Source organism: Echinops telfairi, unplaced genomic scaffold (genome assembly GCF_000313985.2).
Source record: "Echinops telfairi isolate 266 unplaced genomic scaffold, ASM31398v2 ScPeMD7_7420;HRSCAF=8458, whole genome shotgun sequence".
Classification (NCBI taxonomy): domain Eukaryota; kingdom Metazoa; phylum Chordata; class Mammalia; order Afrosoricida; family Tenrecidae; genus Echinops; species Echinops telfairi.
The window spans coordinates 20,054,758-20,073,664 of record NW_022111320.1 but is presented as its reverse complement, the minus strand read 5'-3'; the positions used below and the strand labels follow the sequence as shown (position 1 = coordinate 20,073,664).

At 50.8% G+C, this 18,907-nt stretch overlaps 1 protein-coding gene across 1 annotated transcript in view; it reads left to right on the top strand.

The window, feature by feature from the left end:
- Positions 1–18,907, top strand: part of ITGA9 (integrin subunit alpha 9) — a 313,829-nt gene that overhangs the window by 262,693 nt on the left and 32,229 nt on the right. Inside the window, exons 17-18 of the mRNA XM_030887657.2 lie at positions 13,770–13,895; positions 15,697–15,816. Of these exons, the coding sequence (XP_030743517.2) occupies positions 13,770–13,895; positions 15,697–15,816 (246 nt within the window). The remainder of the gene's footprint in view (positions 1–13,769; positions 13,896–15,696; positions 15,817–18,907) is intronic.

Below are 18,907 nucleotides of genomic sequence, written 5' to 3'. Positions count from 1 at the left end.
GACAAGAAAGGCAAGGCTCACCAAGCCATCCATCTCTCCGCCCCTCAGTCAATCCCACCTGCGTTTATCAGCCAGGCTGGCACAATAAACTGTCTCACCTTTCTTTACTGCAAACGGGTACATAGGTAGACTCAGAATTTAAATAAATCGATACCATTCCTAGTGGCATAGTGGTTATGTTGGGCTGCTAACTGCAAGGTCAGCAGTTCAAAACCACCAGCTGCTTTTTGGTAAAAAGAGTAGACTTGCTATGCTCCTTAGGAGCCCTGGAGGCGTGGTGGTTATTGGTTGGGCTGCTAACTGTGAGGTCAGCAGTTCAAAATCACCAGCTGCTTTTTGGTGAAAAGAGTAGGCTTGCTATGCTCCTTAGGAGCCCTGGAGGCGTAGTGGTTATTGGTTGGGCTGCTAACTGTGAGGTCAGCAGTTCAAAATCACCAGCTGCTACTTAGGAGAAAGACAGGGCTTTCTACTCTCATGTAGTGACAGTCTCAGAAACCCACGGGGCCAGTTCTACCCTGCTCAGCAGGGCTGCTATGAGTTGGAATCGACTTGATGACAGTGAATTGTGTTTGGGTTTGAGATTCACTTCCAAGGACTGCATTGTGTGCCCTATATGAGTGGCTATTGGCTTACTAATTATGCAAATCATCAGACTGATAGGCATCCAAAACTTTTCATTATCTATGGAAGGGGCATTGTGTGCCCACACATTTAGGGGCATGGACTGCAAGTGCTCAAATAACATACCTATCCCTTGTTTTTTCACTAAAGAGAATCTTAGGACGTGGAAATTCTTTTGTGTCCTTTCTCTGAAAGGACAACCCATCTGTGTCCCTTTAACTCTAGCACAAGGCTGCCACCATGCTGGTGGAATGGGTCTTAGCTGGCTGACCTGCCTCTCTTGAGTAAATGTAAGGGGTTCTTCTCACTGGACAGCCTGGGGGTGGCCAGCACTGCCGACTTCACAGTAAATTAACGGGTCACACCCACAGGAGGAAAAGCGTGGAAATGGAGAACCCTTATTTGACTGTTTAAGCTTTAACCAAACCCTACAGCTGGTGGGGTCAGGGGGGAAGGACTTTGGCATTATTGTAAGCAGCCGACGTTTCCGTGCAATAGTAGCCGGCTTGTGTGGGAGTCAGAATTGTCCAGTGTTGGATGCTTTCTTTCCCCTCTGGAGGGAGTGTGCCTCTCTGCTTTCTGGTTCAGCTTTGGTCTTGTGGGGACTATCCAGCCAGGTGGGAACTTACTGTCTTCTGATAGCTTGGTTCAGCCGGTTGGCAGTAATTGAATTAGCAAAGTTGGCATTCAAAACGGGCTCCGGGCTGTTGAGCTCAGGTGGCAGTTGAATTCACAGGAGCAGGTGGCAAGTCAGCAGCGGGGGGGTGGGGGGTGGGGGGGTGTCATGTTTATTCAGTTGCTATCAGCTGTGATTTGTGTAACGTGACATAGAAAAGTGTCTCAGGAATGTATTGGACACCATAAGGTCATTGGTTAACTGATGAATGCAAGTTGATTTGAAACATATGTCCTTGAGGAGGGAACCTCTGTGTCCTTAGATCCAAGTCATGTCAACAAACAAGATCTAGCTCAAACTTTTAGCTCAGGACCCCCATTGGTGAAGACCGTAAGGTGCTTTTCAGGGGCCCTGTTGGTCTCTCTGCTGAATTCATCTTTGTTTCTCTACTGCTGGACACGTGCTATTCTCGAGGGGCATCAAGCCAGGGACACCTGAATGATGACCTTCGACATCACTGGAATCGTAGCCAGCTGTCGTAGAGCCGGTGACACCTGTGCCTCGGCCAGTTGAAAACACACCGACCAGATCACGTGCCTGAGCTGGAACGTGCTTCCTTAAGGTTGAGACGTGCTCGTCCGGCTGAAATGAAGAGATCGGGTGCATCTCTTTGACAGGTGCGCGATGTACACGATACACGTGTTAGGAAGGCATCACCTGGCTTTGCCCATCGTGTGTCCACTAGGTATGCTCGCTCGGTACTCTGGTCTCCTCAAGGAAGAGAGATGCTTGATGGCTTGAATTGGATGCCACTAGTTCATGAACATTTCCAAGCATGCACGCTCAACGAAAGCAAAACCTACGAAGCGCCTTCCGGGCCTGGGAAGACTTCCTTCTGACCCACATGTATGGCCTTAGTGTGCCTTCACACCCCAGCAAGCTTTGTTAATCACAGAACTCAAAGCAAATGCCCAGCCCTCCTGTGCATGTAAGCTCCCTGGGCTTCCCAGCGCAGGCTCCCACTTAGTGGACAAGAAATGCCTGAAAGAAAGGATCCCCCACTTGGCCATGCACTTTTATTTATTTATTTTCGCTTTTCGTTGTGGTTTGGGTCAAAGTTTGAAGAGCGAGTTGGCTTTCCGTTCCAAGACCCCTACAGACACGGATGGTGGGAAGAGGACCCGAGCAGAGTCTGATGGAACAAAACTCGGTCTGAAGAACCACGTCTCACTTGCGTCGGCGATTGCAGTTCCCACTCTTCCCCCTTCCTGTCTGTGCTCACCCTTCCCGTCCTGCCTTCTGAGCTTTGTCTCTGGGGGAATGCTGCTCTTCCCATTTCCGGTAGGTGGTTATTCCAGAAAGTGCTCACCTCTGTGGTGTGACTGTTGACCTGGTAGGCCTGTGTACTGCATGATTGAAAGTTGAGCCCCAAGGATGAGTTGGGTCCAGGCTTGAAGGGTGACTGACGTCCCTAATCTCTGGGGTTCCACTGGTGACCCTCAGACTGCCATTAATTTTCATTCAAAACGAGGTACAAAGGCCAGGTCAGCTGACACCCACTACTGCCCCATTGTCCCTTCTCATGTAGCCTAAGTTTGAGAGGTTATATATCAGACCCCCTTCTATGTACCTTGGTTTTTAGAGGTAAACTTATCACTAATGAATCAAGGGTTCTTTCATGTAGTTTTTAAATCTATTTAGCACATGCCTAGACAATGTATGGGTCCATAGTGTCTTTTTCCCTTCGAAATATGGTGTGTTTTTATGTTTTTGCACATTCTAATATTGCTCCCTGTCACTCGTCTGTTTGTCAGACTGTGATCCTTTTATTGCCCTGTGATGCTGCCTGAGAGTTCTGCACTGGTATTTCCAATACCAGCAGGGTCACCCACAGTGGATAGGTTTCAACAGAACGTCCAGACTAAGATAGCAGGAATAGGTGGTCCACTTAGGAGGGATTGGCCACTGAAAACCTTACGAGAGCCGTGGGGCATTGTCTGATATAGAGCCAGAAGATGAGCCTCGCAGGTTGGAAAGCTTTCAGGTACCACTGGTGAGGAGTCAGTCGTAATGATGTAGATGAAGCAAAGCTGTGAGACCTCCATTTGTGGATGTGGCACAATTAAAAATGAGAGGAAACATCCAGCGATAATCAGCATATGAAATGTCCAAAGTATGAATCTAGGAAAATGTCAAGGCATTGCAAATGAAAGGGAATGCATAGAGATCAGTATCCTAGACTTTAGTGCGATGAAATGGACTGGTATTGGCCATTTTGATTCAGACAATCATGCAGTTTTCTTTTTAAAAAAATCATTTTATTAGGGGCTCGTACAACCCAACCACAATCCATTCATCCATCTATTGTGTCAAGCACATTTGTACATTTGTTGCCATCATCATTTTCAAAATATTTTCTTTCTACGTAAGCCCTTGGTATCAGCTTCCCTTTTTTTCCCCTCCCTCCTTCACCCTCCCTCTGTCATGAACCCTTGATAATTTATAAAATATTATTTTTTCATGTCTTACACTGACCGATGTCTCCCTTCACCCACTTTTCTGTTGTCTGTCCCCCTGGGAGGGGGTTATATGTAGATAATTGTGATCGGTTCTCCCTTTCTCCCCTTACCTTCCATTTCCACTCCTGGTATTGCTACTCTCAATATTGGTCCTGATGGGTTTATCTGTCCTGGATTCCATCTGTTTCCAGCTCTTATCTGTACCCATGTATATGCTCTGGTCCAGATGGATTTGTAAGGTAGAATTGGGGTCACAATAATGGGGGATGGGAGGAAGCATTAAAGAACTAGAGGAAAGTTGTATGTATTATCGGTGCTATACTGCACCCTGACTGGTTCGTCTCCTCCTGGCAACCCTTCTGTAAAGGGATGTCCAGTTGTCTACAGATGGGTTTTGGGTCTCCACTCCGCATTCTCCCTTCATTCACAATGATCTGATTTTTTTTTGTTCTGGGTCTTTTATGCCTGATAACTGATCCCATCGACACCTCATGATCACACAGGCTGATGTGGTTCTTCAAATCCTGCAGTTTTCAATGTCAGGAATGGAAACTTTGAGGGAAATGGTGTCACATCATCAGAAAAATATTTCAAGATCTATCTTGGAGTGTACAATGCTGTCCGTGTAGACATAAGATCTTTATGCCTACAAGGAAGTCTAGTTAATACAGCTATTACTTCCATTTTTGCACCAGCCATTACAATCAATGATGAAGTAGCTGGAGAATTTTTACCATCATCTTCAGTCTAACACTGATCAAACATGCGATCAATGTTATTGACATTTATTGCTGATCGGCCTGCAAAAATAGAAAACAAAGAGGGAGAACCAGTAGTTGCAAAGTGAAGCCGGAGATCGCACGATAGAACTTTGTAAGACCAGGGACTTCTTCATTGCAAATATGTTTTTCAACAACATAAACCATGACTGTCCACATGGACCTCACCAGATGGTCTAGATAGAAAGCAAACTGGCTACACTTATGGGACAAGACAGTGGAGAAACTCCATATCATTACGCCAAACAAGGCCAGGGGCTGACTGTGGAACAGACCACTGGCTCAAGTGCAAGGGTGAAGCTGAAGGAAAGTAAGCAAGTTTGTAAGAGCCAAAACATGACCTGAACTTTGAGACCTTCTCAAGAACAAATTTGATACATTCAACACGAATACCAAAGACAGACAAGCTGTGGGATGACATCAAGAACATTATACACGAAGAATGCAAGAGATTGTTAAACGGGACAGAAAGGGAAAAAAATTATTTAATAATATAAATATCACGTGCAAGTACAATTGCAGCAGTACATGGACAAGGAGCTGCCAGAGAGTCCAAGCCAGATCCAAAAGAAGACTCAGAATAAAAGATATCACTGCTGGATCCTGGCTGAAAGCAGAGAGAATACCGGAAAGCTGTTTACTTATTTTATCAACTATGCAAAGGCATGTTCCACAGTGTGGTCCATGACAAACTATGAATAACATGGTGAAGAAGGGGGATTCCAAGAGCAGCTGTTTGAATGGAACAAGGGGATATATTATGAGAGGTAGGTTTATTGTACCAACCTGGCCAATAGGAACATGTGGGATTAATCAGGTCGCAGTTTGATTGGAGGGCAAAGAGATAAATGGCTCTGCAAGACCCGCCCCCTCTGTCTTGCTCTCTGGTGATTGGAGCATGCTGGAACATGCATTCTGCTGCTGGAGCTAGTTCTTTACCTCAACCTGTGAGCTACACTACCTGTGGGCCAGGCCAATCGGGGATCGTGTCACTAGAGCTTGAGGCTCCTTGGAGACCTGGTTCACCATGTCGCTGGTGTGTACATCACTTGAGCTTGAGGCTGGTGGATTCCATTGCCTTGCATTGCTTGCATTCGGTATCCCATTTGGGCCTGTTTAGCTAAGCTCCCGAGTTACTGACTGTTGGTGACCCACCATGCTGCTTGCTGCCTGCTGCCTGTGGGCAGACTCTGCTGTCTGCTTTCTTAACCTTGGACCCGGCAGCCCACATAAATAGGAGGACTTCCAGTATATTAACTGTTTCGCAGAAGTGAGTGGAACGGAACCCTCTGTACTGCTGTGGGGACTAATTAGCTGTTATACTCCTCTTATAAGTTAAGCAACGGATCCGAGAAGCGACACGTATGAAGAGGCGCACAGCCTCAGGAGTGGAGAAGGCTCAGGAACAGCCTTCAGTCTTCAGGTGGCACAGCCTTGCTTGCTGGCAACACGCAGGACTTGCATACCGATGACGATCCAAGAGTAAACCCTCCAGTGTGGATCACAACGCAGTGTAAAGAAAACCCCACTCCTCACACCGGGCCAATCGACAGCACCTTGATGAACAAGAGAAAAGAGCGAAGCTATCAAGAGTTTCATTTTACTCAAATCCACCTGGGAGCAGCAGACAAGAAATAAAACGGTGGTGTACTGCAGCGGAAGAGCCCTTTTACATTGTTAAGGGGCAAATTGTCACGTTGCGGATAACTCGTGGTGTGCTTTGCTTCGTGGTGTGCTTTGCTTCGTATGCGTGGGGAAGCTGGATGCTGAATAAGGAAGGCTGACCAAGCATTGACGCATCTGAATGATGGCACTAAACTAAAAACCTCACTGCCATTGAGCTGATTCCGACTTTTAATGCGCCAACACATAACCCACTGTGACAGCCGGGCTCCGATGATGGCATTGGTGAAGAGTATTGTAAGGACCATGGACTGCCATAAGAATGAACAAGTCTGTCTTTGAGGGAGTATAACCAGAGTGCTCCTTAGAAGTGAGGACGGTGAGACTTTGTCTCATGGACTTTGGGCCAGGGGGAACTAGTCCCTGGAAAAGGACATCGTGCTTGGGAAGGAAGAGGGTCAGCAGAAAAGAGGAAGAGCCTCACAAAAGGCATGGCCACAGTGGCTGCAACAGTGGACTCACACGTCACAAGTGTGACTCCTTTCAGACTACCACCGCCCAACCTGTTCCCTCTGCCTGAGCTTCCTCCCTTTACAGTGGTTCCCAACCTGTGGTTAAAAACCCCTTTGGGGGCCGAACGACCCTTTCACAGGGTCGCCTGATTCATAACAGTAGCAACATTAGTTATGAAGTAGCAACGGAAACAATGTTATGGTTGGAGGGGTCACCACCACATGAGGAACTGTATGAAAGGGTCGAGCGGCATTAGGAAGGTTGAGAACCACTGCTCTAGAAGTTCCGTGTATCTTTTGAGATCCACCTAACGTGCCTTCCCTAAGTGCCCTTGATGAAGTAATCACTTCTGTGTGCCATGCATGGGCAGAGCCCACCTCCCCCCCCTCCATTCATTCAGCTCACAAACCCAGGCCAGGTGCTGTGATAAGGCAGTGGACATGCAGACATGGTCCCTGCCCTCCTCAATCTCCCAGCTAGTGGATGGTCAGACCAATTTGATAGTTCCCCACAGAGTAGGATGATGATGTCCCAGAGGAAGTACACAGTGTTGGTAAGGGATTTGGCCTGGGAGGAAATTCAGACCAGCCTTCCTTAAGGAAGACAGCCCTGAGCTGTGAAGAACAGAACAGAGGATACCGGCGTTCTAGGAGAAAGAGGTATCTGGTGCACAACTCAGGGCTAACAGGGAGTCTGCGGGCATGAAGCTTAAAGCCCGCTGAGCTCATTCTGACTCACAGTGACCCTCTAAGACAGGGTGGAATGGTCCCTGTGAGTCAGAGAAAGGCACTGTAGCTGATGTGCAAGAGTAAAGAGAGAGACCTGGAAGCCGTTCCCAGGCACGACTATGTCAAGGGTTTAGCCTTGATCCCAGAACCAATGGGAATCCATGGGGAGGTTTAAAGCGAGACGTGTGGCTCAGTGAACAAGCCCCTCCTGATCCTATGTCACATGGAGCTGTAGGTCAACCTCCCATGGTAGACGGAGTGCCTTGAAAATGGATCTTGGTCATTACCATTATCTAGGGTAAAAACTATCCCATACATGACAAAGGAGCTAACTGAATGCTGGCCAGCTGACTGGGTAGATGGAAGGAAGAATGGATGGGCGGGTGATTGGTCCTCCAGGTACATACTAGTTAGCATCCTTCTTCTGTGTGTCTGGCTGCCCTCTGCCTGTTCTTTATTTCTCCAGCCCCTGGGGTTTCTCCCATCGTCTGCTTGTCCTCCCTCCTGTTTGAGTCTGTTCCCCGAGTCGATTTACCGTTCTTCATGAAGGGCTTTGCCACCTCAGAGTCAGAATGCAGACCCGGACGGGCTGACCTGCTGGTGGAGTCTCATTTGTAGACAAGATTTATGATCACAGTGCCTTAGGAGACCCTGGTCAGGGGAGCTTCTGGGCTTCAGTGTGTGAAAGAGCAGCTGTGCAGTCTGGTGCTGGGGGGTGGGGTGGAATTGGACGCCTCCTGCCAGCGACTTGGAGGGGGTGTTTCTCTCATAGTCTGACTTACAGATCTGTGGCAGGTTACCCATCCCCTCTTGACTTCAGCTTCCCCGGCTGTAAAATAGGGATGATGTTCACACGACCCCATGTGCCTGCCAGCCTGACGCATGCAGGCTGCTTGCTCTTCTTGCGGATTGGCTGCCCCGCTCATTCGATGAATGCCAGCGATTCTAGAATAATTCCTAATGTAAGATTTCATGGTTTCTACTTAGAGCTGAACTCAGGATACAGACAGGGCCGCAGACACAATTGGAATTGGCTTTGGGGCTGCTGTGAGCTGGGCGTGGGATCTAGACACAGATCGGAGGTCTTTTCCATGGCCTCAGGCTTGTGGCCCAGGGGCAGGGGGTATGTCAGAGCGGTCTGCTGTATGGGGGAGGGGGGGGACTTGGTTCCTCTTCCACATTGGATCAGCAAATATATCTTAGAGGTTCCTTACGTGGGCCCCTCTTCTTGCATCCACACTATGGAGATGGACCTATCTTCTCCAACCTCTGTATCAGCCTGCCTCAGCCTGTGGGGTCTGTGGTAAGAGTTTTAGATATTGCTGTTCCACCTTGGGGTTGGTGATAGTAATCTTCCAAAGGGTGGACTCTCCTTTTGAGTATCAGCCCTACAGAATCAGTCCCACTTTGTGCTTCAGCCCCAGCACTCCATGAAACAGGGTCCTGCCAGACCCCCCAAGGGTGAATAGGAGACATTTCATCTTCTAACAGGCCTGGGACCTCTGAGGTTTCTCACTCCCCTGACCAAGGCTGACCCCCCACTCGACCACCAAGTCATTCCCGCAGTTCCCTGGGCTTCAACCGTTTCCCACGTCACCGCCACCTCTGGGTGTCAGGTTGCGCAGTGTTTTCCTTGGAGGAGGAAGGGAGGGAGAGGCCTGCCACAGAAAACCCTCAAAGCTGCTCGGGCAGAATTCAGCCTTAACGTTTTGTTTCTCGCCCACTTGTCCTTTCTGGTATATGTGGGTGGGTGGGAAGGCCCCTTTGCTCAGATTCCAATAGAAATTGGACCTCCTGCAGCTGCCAGGGGTCCCGAGAGACTAGCAGCCGTGTCATGGGGAACTTCCGGGCTCCGATCGTCTGGAAAAGAAGCCAGAAGTGGACAGTGGGGAGCAGGGAGCAACATCCAGAGAGTCCTGGGGCAGCCAAGGCAAGGGGGCTGCAGGACATTGGCTGGGTGGTGCTGGGATGTCTGCAGCACCCGCAGAGAGCATTGCTTCCCTCATATTTTGAGCAAAGAGCATGATTGAAAGCCATCTGGGGAGGAGGAGGGGTCTCCGGTGGCCAGCAATTGCTCATCTACATGATGTGAGATGAGGGGGCCCCATCCGCTAATGGAAATGGGCAGATAGTCCCTGAATGTGGAATAAGCAGCCAAAGGTCATGTAGCCCAATGTCTTGATTTAACAGAGGAGGAAACTGAGGCCCTAGGTTGCCAACTTGGCACACAGCTGTAAGGAGGCAGAGTTAGGGCTGGAGCCACGGACCCTTGAGTCTTCCTCCAGGGCATGTGTCTCCGAGCTCCTTGGTTGAATGCCAATCCTGTCGGCCACAACCACACAGCCCTGGACAAGTCACTGAACTCGAGGGCCCCTGGCTCCTGAAGGGTCAGCCAAGGCCCTGGGACCACACAGGCTTGGAGATGTGGCCTTCCAGAAACAACATTCCATGGAGCACTGCCCTCTCCAGCCCAAGGGACAGCCCAGCCTCCCGTCCCACAGGCACTTTCCCTCCTAGGGTTTGAGCAGACATTTGGGGGATTTTTATTTTTTTTGCCCGACTGTGTCAAAAAGGGGTCAGCATAGAGGGCTGGGGTTCTCAGCGAGTGGTTCCCTCCCTTTGACTGGGGGGGAAGAACAGGACGGGGCGATTTCTGTCCCCTCTACTCCTTCCCCATCCTGAGAGGCGGTGCAGGGAGGGGGCTACGGGCAGCGTCCTGGGGCTGGTTGGCCTGTGTTCCCTTGCCACTCTGCTGCCCACTAGCTGGGTGACTTCGGGCCATCATCTCGCCTCCCCTCTCCTCTCCATGAAAGTCAGTGCCAATCATAAAGTGCAGGCAGGAGAAGCACCTGCCTCGTGAGCTGTTAGGATGGTCAAACCGGTTCAAACATGCAGGGAACCCAGCTTGAGCGCCTGAACCAAAATGCCACAGCAGCGATCGCCAGGTCAGGGCGGGCGACCGCACACGTGTCGGGGTAGAAGTGAGTGAGGCCGGCTTTTCTGGGCTGATCTGTTGGAAGTCAGCTGCCCAGCCTTTCACTGGACGCCTCTGGGCGGATTTGAATCACCAGCCTTTGGGTTCGAGGAAACCCCAGTGGCGGGGCCCACAGGTTGGACTGATCTTCTCAAGCCCAACAGTTCAAATCCACCAGCTACTCTGTGGGAGGAGAAAAAACAGAACAGCAAATTCGCTGCCAGCGAGGCCAGGCTGACTCACAGCAACCGTACAGGACCAGGTTGAACTGCCCCAGAGTTTCCAAGACTGGAACTGTTTATGGGAGTAGAAAGCCCATCTCGGAAACCCAATGGGGCAGTTCTCCCGTCCGGCAGGGTCGCTGCGAGTCAGCATCAATTTGATAACAATGAGGTTTCCATTGCCCTTGTTTTAGCTGAGCAGTTAACCCTTCACACAATCCAGGGAGCCCACCTGGCACCTAGGAAGGGCTTCTGGGAAGTGGTAGATGTGGCTCTGGTGGCTGTTACATTCCTATCTGCCCAGCACGCACAGGAGAGCCCTCCCTCCCTCGGACAGCCCTGCCCAGGGATGGAGTTGCTGAGCTGGAGCGGAAGACGTATCTGCAGCAGGAGTGGTGGGTGTGAATCGGGCCCTTGTGCTGCCAAGCGAGCCTCCTCTCCCTTTGCAGAAGGACCACCCTGAACCTCCCAGAAAAAAATAATAAAATGCCGTTTTCCCGACTGAAGTGATTCCCGCTGTAACCACAGCCGGGAGCACACTGCATTCTTCTCCTTCACCACAGACTCAGTCTCCCCTTCCCTCCGAGGGCCACGGGGCAGAGCCAGTGGCACCTCCCCTCCTCTTTCGAGAACCGGCCGCCTGGGAAACTGCTCGGGAAGGGGAAGAGAAGGACCTTCCCTGGCTGACCCGCTGCTTCCTTGTTCTCAACCCTCTCGCTGCCCTCTGTCTTGACGCTTGGTGTGCAGCAGACCGCGACAGGCTCCTCACACCTGACCGCTGGTGAACAGAACAGGCTTCCGGCCCCCGAGAGACCCGAGCACCCTTTGGTAGAGCCGGGAGGAGCTCTGCCCCCAGCTCTGATTTCAATTAGGATCAGATGCGTCCTGCGAACCTCGCAAGTTGTTTCCCCAAACCCAGACCAAATGTGCCTGAGTGGGCAGGCCTGGTAATCAGAGCTGAGGAATGTGCGCCCCTGCAGGCGGCCTGCCCATTGGAAGGACCTGTTTTCGTCCATCCCCTCCAGATGCTTCCTGCAGAGTCAAACAAGGAGGCCAACTCGGATGAGGGGCTGAGTAGACTGGTTCCAAAGCGCAAGCGTTTTCATGCACGATGCGCCGTGTGGTCATTGGGGGCCCCTAAATCGATAGCGACACACAGGAGGACAGAGTACCACTGCCCACAGCATGTGGTCTGGGCTGCACCCCTTACAGGGAAGCATCACCAGGGCCCTCATGCGTACCCGCTGCTGGGTTCACACCACACCTTTCTGTTTGCACCTGGGCACTTAACCATTGCATCATCAGGGTCCCCGAATAGAGGGTGGCACCCAATTGATACCACTTTCCACTTCCCTCACAAGGTAAAAGTGGCAGCGTTTGTCTTTGAGGTGGGGGAGGGGCTCGTGCTCCAGGCCTTCAATGGGGAGTGGGTGTCAGGAGCAAGTTCACGTGTAAGGACTCATCAAACTGCACGCACCCTTCAGATCTGTGTGCACCTCAGCGGATGCAAACTTGGCCTCAAGGAAAAATAAATGGCACGTTTGACAATCTGCTTATAATACTTAAGCTCCGTTGTCCATCGTATGTTTTAAATCAGGCACGAATAACGTGTTCATTTTATAGCACAATGCTCCCCCATTCTCACGGCTGATGAAAGCATTGAATTCATCGTGCACCCCCAAGATCATGGTCTATCATTTGACCCCAAGACTCCACATTCATTGCAACCAGGTTAATTCTGTCAGAACAGAACAGCCCCTGTGGGTCCTGGAAACTGCACATCCTTATGGCAGCAGAAAGCCTGGTCTTTCTCCCTCGGAGCCCCTGGTGACTTCAGACTGCTGGCCTTGTGGTGAGCAGCCCAACACTAACCACTCCACCACCGGGACCCCTTGTCTAGCGGGACCGAGTTGGTGTTGAGTCCCAGCCTTTTGTGTCACCTTGTACAACAATCGCAGCCCAGGAATAACTCAGCACCTCCTGCCCGTCACTTCATCCTGCTGACCTGCAAAAGCGCCCAACCCAACACTGATCCCAGACCACGTCAGGCGCAGGTGCCTTCCCCAAACCATGCACTGCAAGCGGAGGGAGGGAGCAGCCCCGCCCGTGCGAGCTTCATCTGGTTTTTCTGTTTTGTGGGAAGCGAAGGGCTGAAGCCCACGTCCTCTTCCCTCGTGAGAGACTTTCAGAGGGTGAGAGAATGCAGCGCCCCCTTTTCTAAGAATTATCTCGGGGAGAGACACCATCTAATTGCATGCCTTTGAGAGTAAAGCCCAGAATGTGTGTGGACCAAAAATAAAATAGCAATTGTTTAACAAAGTTCGAGGGGGTGGGGAGGAGTAGTCTTGTTTCCTAACGCATCATTAAAAGTTTCTTCGATTACAATAGTAACGAAGCCTCGCTCTCCCGACCACGCAGAAGCAGACACATCTCCCACACAGACTCCCACACGGGCCCTTTGACTCGGATCACCACAGGCAGGAGCGTCTAGTTCAAACAGCTGGTTCTGCTTAGACACGGGATGGGGAACACCACCCTCAGACACGAATTACTAATTGTGAAGGTTGTGGCTCCTTCTAAAGCCCTGCCCGTGTCCGCCGTGGGCCAGTGTTGGGACCAGGAGCACCGTGCCTCGCTGTGAGGGTGGGGAGGGGAGCACGTTGCCCGGGTGCCTCCGGCACCAGGATGGCAGTGCCCTTCGCTCTCCATGCGCTCGTCCCATCCTGCTTGTATCTGTTGTGCCATCGGTCTCAGCTCTTCAGGGACGGAGGCTCTACATGTTCTGTTGCCCAGCCCTGTGGGTGCCACGCTTCTGCCTTCTGGTGTCCCAACAGTGTGTGTCTGCTGGAGAATGGACACAGGAAAGCAGTTTCCTCTAGAGGAACTGCCACTTCCATCACAGGCATGCTGATGGTGCCCTGGCTAACAGCACTCGGCTGCTAACCGAGAGGTCAACTGTCTACACCCACCAGCCTGCTGCCGGGAAGATTAGAGCCAGCCTGGAAACCCGATAGGGCCTCCATTCCACTCCATCCCGTTGGGTCTCTCTGAGTTAGGATCTATCCAACTGCGGCGGGTCTGGTTTGGTTTGGCTACGACTTCAACAAGGAGGGAGCCCAGGCGCCTAGTCTGTGGTTGGGGCTGACCGCTCTGACAACCCTCTTTTCATTTCCAGGTGAGCCAAGAGAAAGGAAACTGCTCTTTCCAGAGAAATCCAACCCCGTGTATCATCCCTCAAGAACAAGAAAATATCTTCCACACAATATTTGCTTTTTTCACAAAGTCCGGGAGAAAAGTCTTGGTAAGAACTCGTAGTTGTGGTGACGTGACGTTGGGTGGTCCCCAATGGGAAGGCCGATCTGAGATGAGGGGTCAGTTTTCTCGTTGGCATATATGACTTCCCCAATGTGGTTTTCGTCAGTTGCCTTATGTGAAATGATAAGGACTGTGGAGAACCCCCGTCTGTCAGCTGGAGGTTTTGATCTGTGTGAAATTTACAGCCCAAATCCCAGGCCAGGCACAGGCAAGCCTATTCTTACCAGTCTGCGTCTAAATGAGAGGGAAGTTTGCGGTGCTACCTTGTGGGAGACTGTTTCAGTGTCTTCTACAACTAAGCATGTGCCCTGTATGATCCAGCCATCTCACGCCTGGGCTTCCTCACCAGAGAAGTGAGTTGCCGTGCCCTCTCTCAAAACAAACAAAAAACGTGGATCAGAATGTTGACAACCGTGTAAGTCAGGATAGCTCAAAGCTGGAAACAACCCAGAGGTTGATCGGAAAGAGAATGAGCAAATCACGGTCTATCCACGAACTGGAATAGCACACAGCAATGAAAAATAACCAACTGCCGCCACACGCGCCAACGTATGTTCAGCTCACCGATATAGCAGTGAGAGAAAGAACACACAGACCAAAGGACCCACGCACCGTAAGATCTCACTGGTAGCATTTTCCACAGGTGACAAACGTAACCTATAGCCATTGAGACTAGCGGGTACTTTAGGAGACTGTCAGCTAGGTGAGGACACACGCCTGCCTGCTCCGGCTAGGAATGGCCCCTACCTCTTGATGTGAGCGATAGTTCCCAGTGTGAAAAAAAAAGTGTGTGTCCCTAAGCTTTGTTCTGTTTACTATATGTAAGTTAAGTGACAGTATTAATAGACTAATGATCCTCTTTCAAAGCCTCTTCCCCCTTGAATTTTGGTTGTATTTCCTGCCCTCTAATTTGCCCTGCCTGGGGTTGAGGGATGGGGGCAATCCGGAAAATGCATTTCCCACTGCAATGATTTTCTCAAAGCATGTTTCTTTTTAAAATATTTTTTCCCCTTGTGAAATCCAAATTGGGGGGTAGGATTAAACAAGAAGTGGCATTCAGCTAATTGGCTTTCCCTCTGAGACCAAGTAAGAAATCCCTAGAGTGCCCTCTCGTGACAGAAAGGAATGATTGCATCTCCCTGTCCAGAGCTGACTTGATGGCAGCGTTTGAGAGCCCTGGTGATACTGTTGGCCTGCTACCTGCAAGGTTAGCAGTTCAAACACACTAGCCGATCCACAGGAGAAAGTCGAGGCTGTCTGCTCTCACAAACAGTTACCGCTTTGAAGCCCCTCCGTAGGGTCAGTATGAGTTGGAACGACTCGATGGCAGTGGGGTTGGAAAATGTTGTGGTCAGGAGGCCTGGTGGTGGAGTGGGTTGTATGTTGGCTGCTGACTGCAAGGAGAAACCTGAGGCTTTCTGCTCCTGGGAAGATCTGCAGGCTCAGAAACCCAGAGGCAGTTCTACTTTGTAGGGGGGCTTTGAGCCATAGCAGTGGGAGCATGGCCTTGGTGGCATGGCAGGATAAGCACCAGGCTGCTAATTGCAACGATGATGGTTCAAACCCACCAGCCAAGCCATGGGAGAAAAATGAGGCTGTGCTCTCAAAGAATTATCGTCTCAGAAACCCCATTGAAGCAGTTCCACTCTGTTCTGTATGGTCCCTGTGAGTTAGGATCAATTAGATTGCTTGCCTTAGTCAAAGGAGAATCAAAGCTCAATGGTGCCCACTGCTTAATAAAGGGTGTTCCTGATACCATGTGCCAACTCTCTGGTCTTTCTTCTCAGGACTGTGAGAAACCAGGGATGTCTTGCCTGACAGTGCACTGTAACCTGAGTGCCCTCGCTAAAGAAGAAAGTCGGACAATAGACGTGTCCATGCTGCTGAACACAGAAATACTGAAGAAGGTAGGGCCCGAGGAGCGGCCCTCATAGGGGTCGTGTAAAAGCATTCAAATCACTTTGCCCATACAACCCTCGTTTCCCCCCACCCCACTGGACACTTTCTTGGCCAGAACCATTGGTAATTCCACTGCTAGAGGGGGCTAAGGGAAGACACCCCTTGCTGCTCGACATCAGGTCTGAGGACCAGCAGCAGACAGTACAGGGGCTCTGCCCCAGGTATATGGAATCGGCATTTTCATTTTAACAAACACCCCAGGTGTTTTGAGTGCACATTGAGGTGTATCATCCTTGTGCTTGTATCAGAATCACCTGGAAACTTGTCAGAACACACATTCCAGGGGTGGTGTCTGAGGTTCTACATTTCTGATACCCTACCAAATGCAGCTGCTGCTGGGGGTTCCAGGAGCCACACTTTAGATCAGGGAAAACACTGTTCTCTAAAGGACGCAATAGTATATGTTTTTAAGCGGTAGGTCACAGCACAATGGGATCTCTGTCACAACTGCTCTGCTCTGCCATTGTAGCCCAAAGGCAGCTAGAGACTAGCTAACCAATGGACACGCCTGGGTTCTAATAAGACTTTCTTTAAAAAAACAGGCAGGGGGCCAGATTTGGCATGTGGATCTCATTTGCCAATCCCCATCTTTAGACATCATCTAGGGTCTGTTCCAGGGAGCCCGGTCACTGTGCTGTGGTAAAGCTCTCAAATAGAGCCACAAAAAGAGTACTCAGATAGTGAAGTGGTAGCTCTTGCAGAATCATAGATTTATCTGTGATGTATTGTTAAAGATGAGAACATCCGAGTACAAGAGGCCTCTTCCAAGAAGAGGCTATCAGAAGGCTTTCAGATGAAGATATATATATATATATATATCAGAAGGCTTTCAGATGAAGCTATATATGGTTTTAGCTACAGAAGATCTATTTCTTTTCCTTGGAAAGATTTCATGGGCTAGACCCTACAAGCCCATTAGTGTGTGAATGAGTGTCCTCAGAAGCCATTGTGTGGTTGGTTTTTTCCCAACAGTTTTATTGTCAAGTAATTTACATATCATAATTCGCAAGTTCAGTCATTCCATCAGCCAATGAGAAGTGTGCCTGTGTGGCTATTTTTTAGCGCCAGCGCATGCTGGTCACGTGCTGGCCTGAGTTCACACCATGGTGAAGATGTGGGGTGTTCTGACCCACTCTGTTGATCGCTGTTACACCCCCTCCCATCCAGGGAGACCTGGGCCCACTTGGGGTCTCCTCTGTTTTGGAGGAGTACTGGTTTGGGCAACATGACCACAGCAGTCTCCTGTTGTACCTCTCCTTTTCAAAAGGGCAGTGCTACCGCTTGCTGGCCTTTGGGCTAAGATCAGGGATAAGAAGGCTGTGTTGAGAGAGAACCAGGAATGAATGGCCTTGCTGGGACTCGGGCAAGGGGTTGGTCTGGGCTGGTAGCTCCACCCCCACCCCACCCCCTCCTTCCCACCTGCCCAGGAAGGGCCCTCTTCCCCAGTCAGGTTTCAGGGACTGTGATTCCATATCCCCTCCTGTCTTCCTCTTGCCAAAGGCCACTGCTGGTCATTTTATCATCCTTGTCACCTTCAACACTGACTGACCTCTGATTTCTCCTTTTTCCCCCTCGAACCACATGGCTGCTACTTGAACTTTGTCATTCGCACTTAGTCACAAGGTCTCAGAACCTCCTAGTGCACAGCTTTGACTTCCCTCTCTCCTCCTCCTCCTTCCCTCCTCCTCCGCCCCCTCCTTCTCCCGCCCTCTCCCCTCTGTCTCAGTCACCATTAGTGGTCCTTTGATAAGGGATGTGCCCTCCTGACTGCTGTCCCCTTGGCTATACAGGGCACAGGGCCTCCAGGTGCAGAGGAGAGCCTCAAAGAAGGTTGATCTGAAGTCACATAGGGCTGGAGCTATGGTGGAGCTTGGATTCCGACCTCCCTGTGACCGCCAGGGAGGGTGAGGAGGGGGGCGTAGCGCGGTCTCAGGAGCCTCCTCCATTGGCTGGGGCCAGTGCCAGTCTGGTGGTTTGCCTGGGCCTGCTGTGATGTTGATATTCCTTTTGACCCCAAGGTCTGGCCTCCAACAAGGGAATTCATTCGAGGTTTCATTGTTTTAACCTGAAGTTTTTGTTGGCCAAGTAAGATGTGATTTTTTAAATCATCAAAAGGACTCAAGTGTTCTTCCCCACTAGAATCCTCCCTTTGCTGAGTCCGTAACTCCCAGCGCCTGTCCTGTGCCGGGCAGCCTGTCTGCTCTGCCTTTCCCTTGGAAAGTGACCACCCCTGCCATCGCTGGACCTATCGCTGACAGCCAAGAGGACCGTAATTCATATACCCAAGAGCGCGTCATCTTCAAATCACAAATGTACAGCTGGGTAAATCTGAAGACATCTACATACAAACTCGTGCACCGCTCAAGGTGTGTCAGCTAGAACAGTTCCATTGAGGGACATGCTTCCGGAAGCATTTACAACATCTTGAATAGCGGTTTTAACAAGATCCTAAGCCATGCAGGAGAAATACGCAAAGCGGGGGACCCATGTGCGCCCACCCTCAGAAGGTCCTTGTGGAGACCGGTGAAGGGACGTGGGGGATGCGTTTTGTGGGGAGAGTCCTCTGCTTTCGTATTTTGCATTAGGTTTCACCAGGAGTGGTCAGAGCTGAGTACAAACCTCCACGTCTACCACCGGCAAATGGAGTGGATGTGGCAAGCCCCTTGCCCACAGCAGAGCCCCAGACACCCCAAGGGCAGAAGACTAAGTGCTAAATGCCCCCAGTGCTGGTTTCCGTGTCCACCAGGGCCGCCAGGCAGCCCCTGCCCCTGCCTGCTCTGCAGCACCTGGACTGCTGCTCCCGGTTCCGGCGCGCCTCTAGTCGTAGTTTGGTTACTACTGGCCTCTTTCCAGCTCCCTTCCCATCCCTGCCTTGGAGTCATTTCCTGGCTATTGCATGACTGGCTTTGAACCGGAGCCTGTGGCAGGGCGTCTGATCCCCCCTGGCTGGTGGGCTCTTCCTGCATCTTCCATGTGCCCTCAATCTAGTTTGCTGTGACATGCTGACCCTGAGTGCCCACCTCCAGTTATGCTAGCTTC